Genomic DNA, 14,387 nt, shown 5'->3' with positions numbered 1-14,387 from the left:
AGAGAGCGGCCGCGGTTCACTCCCGTTGTCGCGCGCCGAAAGGCCTCCCGCTGCTCACAGAGAGGCAAGCTGGCCAATCACGAGTCGCTTCGTCCACGAGTTCGCGCGAGGTGAGAGGGACAGGGGAGGGAGGCTGGTCGGCGCTGTTGCTATGGCAGCCGCGGCCTAAGCTGCAGAAGGCAAGCGCTCGCCTCCACGCGTAACGGCTTTTTCGCCGTGGGGAGGAGGGATAGGGGCTGAAAACGCATAGCCTGGGGTGGAGGGGAGGGGGGGGACCGTCGAGGACTGCCTGTGTGTGTTGCTGGCGGCAGCCGGGGTGGGGGTGGTCTCAGTTGGGACGACGGTCGTGGCCTGAAGCAGAATGTCAATAAGGTACAGGTGGTATACTTTGTCCCCTTGCCTGGAGTGGGGGGGGGGGGCGCGGTGTTGTAAATAGAAAATGCCATTTTCCCTTATGGGGTATCCAAGAGCCCATATAGAGTCCTTACATAGGTTCCCTATTGGTAGGAGAAGATAACAGAGGCCAACCAGAGAATATTGAGAAGCAAAGCAGCTAGTAAACCTGATCTTTATTGATCTGTTGCAACAGGGTGCTCCCCTCACACGCAGGAGAGGAGGAGGAACCCAGAAAAATGGCGCGCAAAACCTTATAAAGACTTTTGAAATTGCCACCCTGTAGATCAAGACCACCCCAGAATCATCATACATACATCACAGAAGGGGTGTAACCTAAGACCACCCCTCAGATACATCACACCTACATCACAGAAAAGGCGGTCTAAACAGAAATTTGAATGTTGTTTTTCTCCTGTCTGGCAGGTTACTTGATTGGATTTCCTGGGGAGCCTGGCTAGTCTTTTGTAATGATAAATACTTAGTTCCTGGGCCAGGTCACAGGCTCACACCCTATTCATATCTTAAATGTGCCCTTAAGACAGGATTTGTGAGGAAAGAGACAATGGGGAGGTTTCCCACTTTCACCTAGCAGAGAAAACATTTGCTTAGTTTAGGAATCAAAATGGTTCCAGGTCTGTCTTCCTTTGATCTATGTAGGTGCTTGGTTGGTACACTTATGAACATTACCATATATCTAAGACCATAAAATTCCTATCACGGGGGGGGGGGGGGGTAGATTGCAAATGTAATAATGGAAGCAGCACCTGTAGCTTCATGAGTAATAATGAGCAGCTTGTTCAGCCAGAAGCTGTACCTTGTGAATTGTGAGGAACTCTCCATTTTTTTTTATTCCTGATCCTCCTGTCCCCACCACAGCCCATGTTGAATCCTCCACATCACCTTTCCAGAGTTGCTGCTGCAGCACACTCCTCTTCAGGGCGTGCCAACCCAAAGTTAGAATTAGAGAGAGTTGGAAGGGACCCCGAAGGTCATCTAGTCCAGCCGCCCTGCAATGCAGGAATATATGCAGCTGTCCCATACAGGGGATCGCAGAAAGCATGCACTATGGAAAGGAAGTATCAGCCATGCCTTATCTTGAAGGTGTGTGCCTTTTTTAAAATTGCTGGAAGATGGGTGGCATATTTCCAAATTCTAGGGCTATGTTCATAGAAAAGACTCTAGACTCCTTAAATAATTCTTTCTTTCTTTTTAATCAGATGCTGTAGAGAACATACTCTATCTTTGACTCGCCACTGGCACCCCACAATGCTACTAGAAGCAGCAGCAGCCACCAGACTCCTGCAGGTGAGTAATACCTGGGCACCTTTGTTTGTTCAGTGCATCCCTCCTTTTGCCACACTCCCCTTTTTGTGCTGAAATACTGCAAAATAGCTTACAAGTCATTATTAGCCCCATGGTTACCCTGCCCCTTTGCAAAATGACATGCTTGCGCTGAAAGCAAAAAATATTATGTGACTTCTGTGATTGTCGAAGTTTGATGTTTGTGTCGTTATTGTGTGTGTTGCAAGCCTATTATACGCCTTTAGGCACCAGGCAAAAATGTTCCTCTTCAACTAGGCCTTGGGCTGATTAACATCCTGTACCCTTTCAAATGTTTGTGGGGGAGGGGTGTTATTGGTTTGTGGTTTGTGTTGTTGTTTTTATTGTGTTTTTATCTTGTATTTTGTTGTTGTGAACCACATTGAGATCTACAGGTGTGTGTGTATACACAGACTATATACAAATATAATAATAATAATAATAATAATAATAATAATAATAATAATAATAAAACAAATTAAACAGTAGCTGCTTGGTAATAGGTTCTGGGGGGAGAGATGATCTCTGGGAGAATTTATTGGGCGGCTCCTTGGTCAGGTAACTTCTTTCTGATTGGTCTGGGTGGCAGCAGACTCCAGTTGTCCAGCAGTTTTATGGTTGGACATTAACTGTTGGTTAAGGACAGTTGAACTTTGATGGAGTTGAGGAAGGTAGTGTGAGGAGAAAAGCTAAGGCCTGAATATTAATACTCTGTTATTAATACGCCTCTGGTGAAGATAAGGAGAAGGGAGCCGGAGGATGAATTGGTCTGAGAAGCTGCCCTATATAAAAATCTTACCAGAAGAGCATGATACAAGTAGGTTTTTTAAATTGGCTAAACTGTCCAAGGGATCAGAAGTACAACCAGAGGAGCTTTGAATTTCAGAGGCAGCTTATACCCATTGGTTCTCCAGGGCTGTGGGTGTATTTGGCTGGGATGGAGGTTTAGGGAATTTGGCCTGAAGGTAAAAGCAACTGCTAAATTAGGCTGGTGTCAGAAACTGTCCTCAAGTGCCTTTAAGATCCCAATATAAATAACAGTACGTATATCCGGTCATTCAGATCTTCCAGTGAGGTCTTCCTGGTTGCATTGCAACCTGCAGAGGTCCCTCTTGTTGTGGTGGCCTATGGAACGATTTCCTCTCAGAGATAAGGCAAACACCTCATGTTTTGGGTGTTTAGCACTTGCTAAATACTTTTTATTCTAGACCTTTGCTGGCTATTAATACCTGTGTATTGAGTTTATCCTATTTTTGTTGCTGTTGTGTTTTTTGTTTTTTTGTGAATTGCCTTGGGATATTTTTATGAAAGGTAGTATAATAAAATATTTAAATAAACACATCTGAAATCTGCCCTAGCATTTGTCTTGATGATATAGCTGACAAAGTGAATTCAAAGCCATCTAAGTTTCCTGTATTACTCATTTTCTTGTGTTAAATGTATGTGTAATGAGATTTCCTAGATAAATAAATAACCCACCTTCAAAGCTGATTCTGCAGCACACACAAAATTACCGTATTTTTTGCTCTATAAAACACACCAGACCATAAGATGCACCTAGTTTTTGGAGGAGGAAAATATATATATATATTCTGAATCTCAGAAGCCAGCAAGAGGGATTGCTGCGCAGCAAAAGCAGCGATCCCTCTTCCTGTTCTGGCTTCTGGGATAGCTGCGCAGCCTGCATTCGCTCCATAACACACACACACATTTCCCCTTACTTTTTAGAAGGGAAAAAGTGAGTCTTATAGAGCAAAAAATATGGTATATCTTGGTTCATTCACTACTTTCACTATTACAGTTCTTTGTTTAGGGAGAACATGACCTATTAATAGCTGACAGTAGTATTACAATACCTTTATATTTTAGGATGTAATATAAATCTGGGAGCTTATAAAGCCCAAAAATGATATACTCCACAGTTCATTGTGGTTGTATTATTACTATTACTGTTTCATTACCTTCATGAATTTATTTTATTTTATTTGCCTCAGAGCTCTATCAAACACACTTAAACTGAAAATTATATACTTGGTGATACAAACCAGACATCAGATCCACATAATGATATATGGTACTGTGTAACAGTCAAATGTTTTTTCTCTTTCCCACCCACACTGCTCAGCACATTATCTTTTTTTTCCTCCCAAAAGCTAAACTTAAAATGTGTGTTCTTACCTGGTATTGGTGAAATTCTTTTCAGGCCGATGTTTGATTGCTACCTTCTAACCCAGTGGAACTTGACCTGAGCTAACACATTTTATAAGGGCATGTAAGTTAATATTTACCACTCACATAATAAACGGTAGGGTTATATTAGGTCTCCTCAACAATTAGAGAGAAGTGATTATATAAATCACTCAAAATTAATAAATACTCTTAGGGCCAAACTACATGCTCTATTGGCTATCCATTACTGGATTTCCTGATTTGGCACTGAAAGCCTTGCACTATAAATCAGTGTGTGTGAGGGTAATATTTCCAATTGTTTAATAAGCAATCCTTCTTCCCAGGGGACTCTGGAAACTGTAGATCTTTGAGGAGAAGGGGTTCTCCTAGTAACAAACTACAGTTCCCAGGGTTATTTGCAGGAAACCATGATTGTTTAAAGTGGCAAAATACTTCTTTAAATGTATAGTGTAGATGGGGTCTAAAAGCAAAAAAAAAAGGGGGGGTAGGGGATCAGGAATATATGATCTCATGGACTCCTTACAGCACCCAAGAAGCAAAACACTTAGAAGAACTAAGGATATCACTGGTTAATGGATCTGATATGAAGTCAATCAATAGGGCAAAGTCTATTAGTACAAGTCTATTAGTTGCCCAGGGACGCGGGTGGCGCTGTGGGTAAATGCCTCAGCGCCTAGGACTTGCCGATCGAAAGGTCGGTGGTTCGAATCCCTGCGGCGGGGTGCGCTCCCGTTGCTCAGTCCCAGCGCCTGCCAACCTAGCAGTTGCACCCTTGGGTGCAAGTAGATAAATAGGGACCGCTTTCTAGCGGGAAGGTAAACGGCGTTTCCGTGTGCAGCTCTGGCTCGCCAGAGCAGCGATGTCACGCTGGCCACGTGACCCGGAAGTGTCTCCGGACAGCGCTGGCCCCTGGCCTCTTGAGTGAGATGGGCGCACAACCCCAGAGTCTGGCAAGACTGGCCCGTACGGGCAGGGGTACCTTTACCTTTACCTTTATTAGTTGCCTAAGCTTGGGTAGTATGAGAAGGAAAGTCATGCTCCATTTTAGCACTTAATCCTGTCAAAATAGATAGGCAACTGTCCACACCCCTCTAGAAAGTTATATTTTATTACTCAGAAGGTCAAAGAAAAATATGTAGAGGCATTAGATATTCTGCAACAGAAAACGCATGGAATCCTGGTATTTACCTTGGCTAGGTAAAAAAGAGCAACCTGTCTAATTGATTCTTCAATATAACCATAGGGAGAGAGACTTCCTCTGCCTTCCCTGTTTCAGTTAGCATCCCTCAGGGACCTGTTCTTTCTTTATGCACTTTCTCTGTGTGCTGTCATAAAATCCTATGGCTTTTGGTATCACCCATCTTTCATGTTTTTATTAAAAGCCATACATGCAAGCAAAGTCAGACAGTTCTCTGTGTCCAGAAATGTATATAAAATGGATTTTCCAAATAGCTAGCCATCATTCCTGTTGAGCAGCTCATTGCCTGATCAGAGCATTGTTTGGTGAGCTACTTTGACATCAATTTTTCTTGGATGCCTTGCTAATGTTAATATTTATCATGTTGTGTGGTATATTTATCTTACCATCAGTTTCTTTTTTTGGATCAGGACTATATTTTGTTCATTAAAAAATAAACTCTGCTTTCTCTCAGATTTGTTCCTATGGACTATAGATATGTTCCCATAGATAAACTGGTGTTTCAGTTTATCATGTAGAGACTTTTTCTTTCTTTTGAGTGACGGCTGTTTTGTGAGCTGTTTAAAGGCTTTGACATGTTTTAGGTCCCAATTGGGAGTATAACACTTGGAGTCTAACCCTCAGTTCATCTGTTGCCTAGACCGCAGTAACTTTCTCATTGCTGTCCTTCCATTCTCTCATCTTGGTTTCCTCATCGAGCACTCTCTTGCCAAGATCATTCACATCTCTTGTTGCTTGGTCATTTCGTTCTTATCTATGCAATAATAATGTAAAAACCTCATAATGCAGTCCCCATCGGAGAATTTGTAGTGCCTCATCAAAGTTCTGTACCATTTTCCTCTCAATATTTTCCCACCCCCACTTTATTCGAAGTTTTTTTAAAAAAAAAACTTTTTTATTGATTTTCTTTTCTCAAAACAAGTATTCAGTATCATTGCTGAACATACATTTTCCAATTTCCTCCCTCCCTGTTGATTTCTCTCAAATACCATTTCTGGTTTATTACATCAAATGATACATTCTGCTGTTTATATACAGTATTATGTTATCACATTGTTATACTTCTTGTTCTCTGTAAATAAAGTTGTAAATGTTTATTTAAATCCTGCCAACGAGACCATTTCTTTCTGTTGTTTCTGCAAATATATTGTAAAGAGTTCCCATTCCCATTGGAGAGTTAGCAAAGTTAATAGACAAACTGCATGAAAAGGACAATAGTGACTTTGAATAGACTTTCAAAGTTCTGCCATTGTTTAAAGCAATGTTTTTCTTTCAGCATCACTCACTTCATTGTACTTAAGACTTCTCCCTCTTCCATTCCTCAGCTGCCTCATGTGTGAGAGAGAATGTGGAGCCCTCAAATATACCGTAGTACCTTTCTGCAATGTACTCCCCCCCCCACACACACTTCTGATATCATTTGTTGTTTTCAACATGAATTTCCAGATTCAGTGTGTAATGTAGAATGGATGTTTAACTAACAAGCAAACATCCATATATGTACAACATCTATCAACTGGACCCTTAGCTGAATAAGCTAACTGGCAGACTTGCTCTTAATATGCTATTCGTCTTAAAGATACAGTAACATATATCAGCGTGGGGTATGTGCGCAAAGGGGTCTGCAGTATAGGCGGATCAGGATGGAAATGGGGGTGGTCTGTGTGCAGAGGTGAGTTGAGAAAAGTAAGGAGGAGGGTGAAGGGAAAAAGGAGTGAAGGGAAAATTGGGGGTGCAAAGGGGCTTGCAAAAAGGGGGGCAGTAGAAGGCGTAGGAATGGGGGCTGAACATGAAAGCCAGGATCATGACAGCATCTGAAGAATAGAAGGGGATGATGGCTTCATAACTGGGCAGAAAATGAAAAGGGTGCTTAGTAGTTGCAATGTGTGGAAGGAGGAAGATGCAGGAAGTTACCAGGGATGTGTGTGTGAAAATGGGTACAAAGCAGGGCTGTGGAACAGGAAAGTGACTTTAGAAAGTGGTTTGGGAAAGTGAAAAGTGAGCTTAATAGTTGCATGGGAAGGCGATTAATATGGGGAGAATGGCAGTGGGTTGGTGAGCAGTGGACGGAGACACAGCCCCTCAAATATGTCCATGTTTGTGGCCTTCAGTCCTCCATTGTCACCCCTTCAGCCGGCCAGAGGTTTTCTGCTCCTTCAGAAGATTCCACCCCCTTCCCCTTTGCTGGCCTGCATCCTCAAAATCCACTTATGTGAAGCCTTTGGTTTAGCCCCCTGGTTACCATGCCACATTACAACTAAGCCTGTAATTAAGTCTTAAGTATGTGTACCCAAAATCACATTCTTTCCTGGTTTGCATTAAAGTAAGTTCCATGTCAAATTTTTGATTGTAAGACCATGAGCACAGCCATAGCCATACATCTTGCTAGTGCTATATAAATAATACTTTATGCAGGACCAAAGGCTTGGGTATACCAGTGGACTTTTTTTTACTCCCCCTTAGATTATTAGATCAGCAACCCCTTGTCATATACTATGTAACACCGAGTTCCCTTAATTTCAGACGTAGTTTGCTTTTTTTGGTGGGGGGTGGGAGAGGCTGCTGTTTGATAAACATAAGATCTATGGCCTTATATCCTAAATCTCAAATCCCTTAAATTATAAATCATTCTATACCATCTCTGCAATATATTGTACCAAACAGCATCTTTAGCTTATATTCATTGTGAGCCACACAAAGATTTGGCCCTATATATACTGATAAAAAATAAAATGTCTATTTCTCCTTATTAATAAAGGCACAATAGTAGGACCACCTTTATCAACAATAAAAACAAATCTTTAAATAAAAATTAAAAACAAAATGCAACCGCTTGTAGGCAGTTACACTGAGAGAGAGGTATAGGGATACTGATGTACTGAACCCACACTAGCAGGTGGCCATACTTTCATTAAAAGGACAAAAGGGGGGGGGGCGGACGAAAGAAAGGTACACATCTAAGCAATTTCTCTGAAATTTCCACCCATGTATTTAGCCTTTGAGCAAAGTCAGAGCTGTGATTGATGAGTGAGTTGTTTGGATACCAGGCGACAGAAATAGGAAAAGGGATGGGGAAAACTGCAGTCTTTTAGGACCTCCATGGATTAATAATTATTTTATATATACCCTGGCCATCTGGTTGGTTTGCCGTAACCAACTGATCTATCCAGGCCCGCTGCCCTTGGAAGATGTGTTGCTTTTTCCTAGCAACCAGGATGCATCTTTTCAGGGTGGTTGTACCCCCTAGAAGTTATATTTTGGGACCCTCCATCTGCAAAAAGAGAACATAGATTTGCACATGCAAGTTGCATGCAAGTTTGCATCCTCTTTCGCAAGTGGTCACTGGTCCCAGTCCAGATACAGTGTACTGGGCCCAGAAAATCCCAACACCCCTGCTAGTAGGAAAACCCTAGAAAGTATAATATAATAGAGGTCCTAAAGCCTTGAAAGTTGCAATGTATTTTATCTTTTTTTTTAATGAAACAAAAATACTAATCTCAGCATTCTTGTCAGTTCTTTATTATTATTTTATCCCTAAAGACTAGCACATTTACAGCATACATGGATTGGAAGAATTGACTATATAAAACAGTAATCATATGTTTATGGTATATTAATACTGCCCCAAAACAAATAAATAAAATAAACTTTTCAATGCACCAAGCTTGGCAAATACAACTGTGTTGAGACAAAAACAGTGCTCTATTTTACAATAGCTCTACATACATAAATGAAACCCAAAAGGCAACTGTGCTGTGGGTGTTTTAATAGAACAGAGACAAACAGACTTAGCAGCAGTTTCTTTTATACCCCTTTAGTAGGTTTCATTTCTAAAATGTCCAAAAAAAAATTAGTTAGAACTTCATGTTATAGTATTCCTTAAGAATGCCTTTTCTGTGCAATCTGTCACTCAAATAAAACAATTAAATGAAGTTTCCTAATATGGATTTATGTTTTCAGAGTTTTCCATTTTTCATTAAGCTCTACTCAGTTTGTCCTCAATGGAATCCTATCTATGCATATGTCAAATTGTCTTTATAAAATATTACATGGACAAAGTTGTTCTACATATTGCAAACAACCCAAAGATAATCAGAATATTGAATCCCTTTCCTATAATTAATGCAGTACTATAGCTTGGTATCTTAAAAAAAGTGAGGGTTTCAAAGGACACATATGAGGAGTTTGGAAATTCTTCATATAAGTATTGCAATGCTATATAATGCATTTCTATCCACAGAGCCTCACCAAAGTGAATGAAACATTGTAAAAACAAACAATTTTCCGTAGTGTAATTCAAGTAGGCATGTAAAATAAAGGCTCACTGTTATTTAGAGGGGGCATAGCTAAAAATAGCTAGAAATCTGATCCTGAACATTTATACTAGCCAATCTGGCCTAAAGTTTCAGCTTCCCTTTCCCATTAAAAGAATGGGGAAATACACCCTATGGCTCCAAGAGATGGCTGACAGTATTCTGTGTCTAAGAACATTGCTTGCCAAAGTTTTAGAGAATCATTAAATTACTGAAATCTTTTCAGTAGCCCTTCCTCCAAAGCTGAAAAATAATAACTTAAGTGTTTAAGTACATGATTAATATGTACAAAAAAATACACTGAGTGGTGAACATAAAATAAATACAAAATAATGCACATTTATGCTATATCAGGATAAGTTTTCCCAATAGTACAATTTCAACATGGACCAAAAACGTTTACACTTGGTGCAGAGTTCCAAGGTTAAACATGTTACATAGCATTCATAACACTGAAACTGCAAACAAGGCTGAAACAGCAATAAAAGACTAGTTCACCAAAATCATGATTAGTGCAAAATCATGACTAGCACATGTAACAACACAGCTAAGCCATCAAACTGCAAAAAGCAAATGGTATAACAAATGTCTGTAGGCCTAGAATAAACAATGAAAACCTTTGCGAAATTAAAGTGCAAATATAAATAGCTGGGAGAAGTAACACAGAATTGGAAAATGTCCCATGTATACCGGTTTCTTATTTTGTGGAGAATAACTGAACCACATTTCCCATTTCCATTACCGGGCCCATGATCCTAAACATAGTTATTATACATAAACACCACTAATAATGGTTATTATATACTGGATTAAACAACTCTACAGAAGATTAAGCATGACGTGATTTTAAAAAATCAGTGCTTAATTTCACTTTTGTTTTGCTGCTGGTCACATATCAACAGAAGACTGTATTGTTCTACCTTAAGCATTATTCACACATTTGCTTTTTGTACTGGTGCAATCAATTAATATTCATGAGTGTCTTTCTAAAGGGTAGTTTTGTTAATAGCGGCTTTTCACATGAGCATCTCCCATTGGAAGACAATAATTCTGAACCACAATTTAGCATTATGTGAACAAGCAGCAGTGTCTCTCTCAAACTGAAAAGCTCCTATCTCCTCTTCCATGTGCTCATCCTCCAGGGTAGCTCAAGGAGAAGAGATGCATTAACTTCCTGCCTTAAACAGAAGTTTGAGGAGTAGCTTGGAAACTTCCACTTCCTGTCTTTAAGCAGCAGTTTATTGTTCTGTCCAAAAGGGATAAATGGTTAGCTTAAACTAAGATTTGTTGAGACAAGCCAGTACAGTGGTACCTCGGGTTACATACGCTTCAGGTTACAGACTCCGCTAACCCAGAAATATTACCTTGGGTTAAGAACTTTGCTTCAGGATGAGAACAGAAATCGTGCTCTGGCAGCGCGGCCGCAGCAGGAGGCCCCGTTAGCTTAAGTGGTGCTTCCGGTTAAGAACAGTTTCAGGTTAAGAACGGACCCCCAGAATGAATTAAGTACTTAACCTGAGGTACCACTGTATCATAAGCTATGATTTTGGCCGGACTTGTTTCAGTGAACCATAGTTTAAACTAACTGTCTGTTCCTTTGGGGCATAACAATCATAGGAGCCGACTCCTAGGGTCCGAGGTCCCTCCCCCCCCCCAAAAAAAAATATTTGAGGGGGCTGGGCCCTCCCAAAGTTGATGGGTATTGCCATTCAAATGGTGTGCATGTGCCATGTCACGTGATCAATTATGTGGGGTAGGATTTGCCTGGGCCCCCAATATTTTATTCAAGTTGGCACACCTGATAACAATAAACTGCATCTGGTTTAAAAAGAAGTTCCCACTCCTCATCAGAGTTGTAATTACGGAGGTGTGAGCCTAAAGCTCATTCACATAACACTGAACTATGGTTTAGTGTTACACCCATACCAGTTCAGTGCGTAGCCTAATCATCAATGAATTATGGGGTCATGAGAAACATTTGGCTTTTGTTTAAATCAATGATCTGAAAGTAGAAATCCCTTATGTACTTCATAGTTTTCATTACCTATGGGCTGTATTTAACTATTATGGGGAGTAGACTCACTGAAATTAATGGGTCTAAGTTAGTCATGGCCTTTAATATCAATGGGTTTACTCCTAGTAAAAGTTAAATATAATACAGTAAACATATTTGAAAGGCTGAAGACAGAGAGGAAAGTAAGGAACCACCAAATGGTTAAAGTGCATCTCATTCAGTCCTAGAACCAGGCTGTAAATCCAGCAAGCATACTTGGCAAAAGGCTTGCAAACATCAAACAGCTGCTTCCACAAGTGAAGTTGTATAATATCATCTTGTGCATGAAAAAAAGAGAGAGCACGCGCTTCTGAATATTTGTCTTCCACTGAATGGCATTGCTGTGTGCAGTAAGCTGATGGATATAAACAGAAAGAGGTGCAAACTGAAATAGGTTGGATGCCTCTGATGATGCAGATATGCAGAGGACTCAGCCTCCTTGGCACTTCAGAGGCCAAACCAGAATGCACTTTTGTATCTAATTTACAATGCCAGCCAGTTAAGAATGTGTACCTTGTCTTTTCAGGCCTCTGCCCAGGCTAGTCACATTAACTATTTTGCCCTGTGCAACTCTCTCTTCCTTGAGCCTACTTTTCAAAGGTATAGAATTATAAAATTTCTAAAGACAACTGAAAGAATCATGGGTCCGGTCCAGTTTTTAATCTGGGCTTTGTGTCAATTCCTGATGCTGTATAGTACACACCACCTATATGATAGTGTCCTACATAAAGGAAAACATTTTAAGGTCCTGGCATTTATATTACTGTGCTGCACTGTCTTAAAAACTGAGTTTTAGCTTCTCCTGCATAACAATGCTGCTTGCAACTTATCAAACTGTCTCACATCCAATTCATTTACTATTTACAAAGTCTGAGGTTTTTTTAAAAAAGTATTATATGAAAGTCTTAATCTCAAATCAAATCAGTATAAAAAGATGTGTGAAACAGCTGCCTAAACATCATTCATAAAATCATCAACACTCCAGGAATTACCTTTCTTATTTAGGCATATAAGTAAGAAATCAATGGAACAGGCATCTTACATACACTGATGGCTAGTTACATGAGCAGACGGTCATCACATTTTCATGTTATAAGGGGTCAGTAAATAATATTTTTCCTATGGAATCCAATTTAATAAAAGTACATGCTTGGTATTAACTAGTGAAACGTACAAAAAATTGTTTCTGACATTGTTGTCAAAGTTCATATACTAAAATTGAGTGTATCCACATTTGTTTTTAACGGAACAACTAATTACAGGACAGAGTAATCTTATGATTCAACTTTTCCATAAGTTCCTTCAGGAGGCCTGTAATACTTGGGGAAAGCCTTCAGTTGCAGGGAATTAAATGCATACTTGCGACATCCAACATTCTTCATTGTATTTTCTCTTCGACAACCCTCACTGGGAAAGAGAGACAAGCACAAAAAATGACAGCAGTAAAAACAAAAATGAACAATTATTTTAGACAATAATGAGGTGAACTAGTTAGTTCATAGCATTGAAATACTTGAACAGGTGCTTGAATAATTTGCCATTGCAAATTTAAAAGCAGTGGATCACTAAACAGTTCAGCTATGAGGCACGTGAAATAGAAACATGCAGTGTCTAGTTGCTAAACTTGCAATTCTAAAAATCAATAGTGTAACTAGTTGCAATGCAACTGATCTCTGCAATGTTCCGAAGTATTTCATGGCACATATGCTGTGCAGTAAGTAATAAATGCCTTTCAACAACAACTATTTCCTGCATATCAGTTTAGCTAGGGCTTTGCTCAAGGTTACCATGACTAGATAATTTGCTATGCACAGTAGGAGCGGTTGGGGAGAGGAACTTAACCAACTAATACTAAAACAATCACAATCCTTAAAAGTTTAGTACTGTTTAATTGCTTGAAAAAATACTCTTTCATGTACAGCCACCAACCATATGCTAGAAAGCCATCAATATTTAGGAATGCAACCTTCCCTCATATTTACCTACTGCAGGTAATTAATTACCTATTGCAGGTTAACCTAAGAAATCTATAGTGGGCTGTGGGCTTGTGCATTCCCTTCCATTTAACCATGATTTAATGTTATGTATGCACTTGTGCTAACCAAATTTCTTCTCACCTAGGATTGGAAACCAGCTTCATACTGTAGTTATAATGGGAGTCCAGTTAGCACATAACAACAAACCATGGTAAAAGGGAGAAGTGGATATGAAATTGCATGTGAAATTGTAGGAGACGATGGGGTCAATAATTCTGCTGACCTGCTCCTTAACTATGGTTTAAAGTGGCAGAATAAAATCTATACTGGGCTGTTGGGGAACAGTCCTCTTTTGGTGTGATAGTCATTGCTACAATAGGCTATCTTAACATTTACACTCTGGTTTTGAACTCTATTGCATTTCAATACAATATTTCTGAAATCTATTTAAAAGGCCATTATTTTTCATGAAACTGAAAGTGCTGAAAAACAGCTATGTAAGGAAGCACATCATTTTGGTACACATGAATTAACTTAGACCATCAAAAGAGAACTTTCTTTGGTTCCTATGAATATAGAAGATAACAATGGAAAATGAAAATGGTTTCATGCTAGACAAACAAAGCACACAAACATAGGACTGATATATAATTATATTTTAAATAATTAAGGACAGCAACATTTAATATGCCCCTTGTTAAACTACAGCAGCATTGTTTCCAAGGTGGTGAGATTTTGAATTATAATAATTTATTCCACTATCAACATAAGGCAAGACCCAGACAAACAAGCTCTTTTGAAATTCTGTTGATTTCAGTGGGCATATTAACAGCTGTTTTACTTTCATACTGAAATCTACTCTATGGATTGTGCACACCTTGATATGAAACTGGAATTAACTGATTTCATTAACTCAATTGTCATTGTATAATACACATTTT

At 39.6% G+C, this 14,387-nt stretch overlaps 1 protein-coding gene and 1 long non-coding RNA gene across 20 annotated transcripts in view; one reads left to right on the top strand and one right to left on the bottom strand.

Annotated features, from left to right (window-relative positions):
• LOC310843126 overlaps nt 1-14,387 on the top strand; it is a 33,414-nt gene that overhangs the window by 1,609 nt on the left and 17,418 nt on the right. The window contains exons 2-3 of one of the 3 annotated variants that reach the window (XR_014563501.1): nt 3-110; nt 1,614-1,701. This is a non-coding gene — a long non-coding RNA (uncharacterized lncRNA). Of the gene's footprint in view, nt 1-2; nt 180-278; nt 373-1,613; nt 1,702-14,387 lie in introns of those variants that run through there. The other 2 variants (XR_014563502.1, XR_014563503.1) reach the window with 2 other exon arrangements.
• The window catches only part of INPP4A (inositol polyphosphate-4-phosphatase type I A), a 100,216-nt gene continuing 94,436 nt past the window's right edge, over nt 8,608-14,387 (bottom strand). For all 17 annotated transcript variants that reach the window (XM_083735470.1, XM_083735475.1, XM_083735447.1 and 14 more), the window contains one exon: nt 8,608-12,877. In XM_083735470.1, the coding sequence (XP_083591596.1) occupies nt 12,745-12,877 (133 nt within the window). In that variant the 3' untranslated portion in view covers nt 8,608-12,744. The remainder of the gene's footprint in view (nt 12,878-14,387) is intronic.

This window comes from Podarcis gaigeae (genome assembly GCF_964106915.1).
Source record: "Podarcis gaigeae genome assembly, chromosome: 4".
Classification (NCBI taxonomy): Eukaryota; Metazoa; Chordata; class Lepidosauria; order Squamata; family Lacertidae; genus Podarcis; species Podarcis gaigeae.
This window is presented reverse-complemented; position numbering and strand designations above follow the sequence as displayed.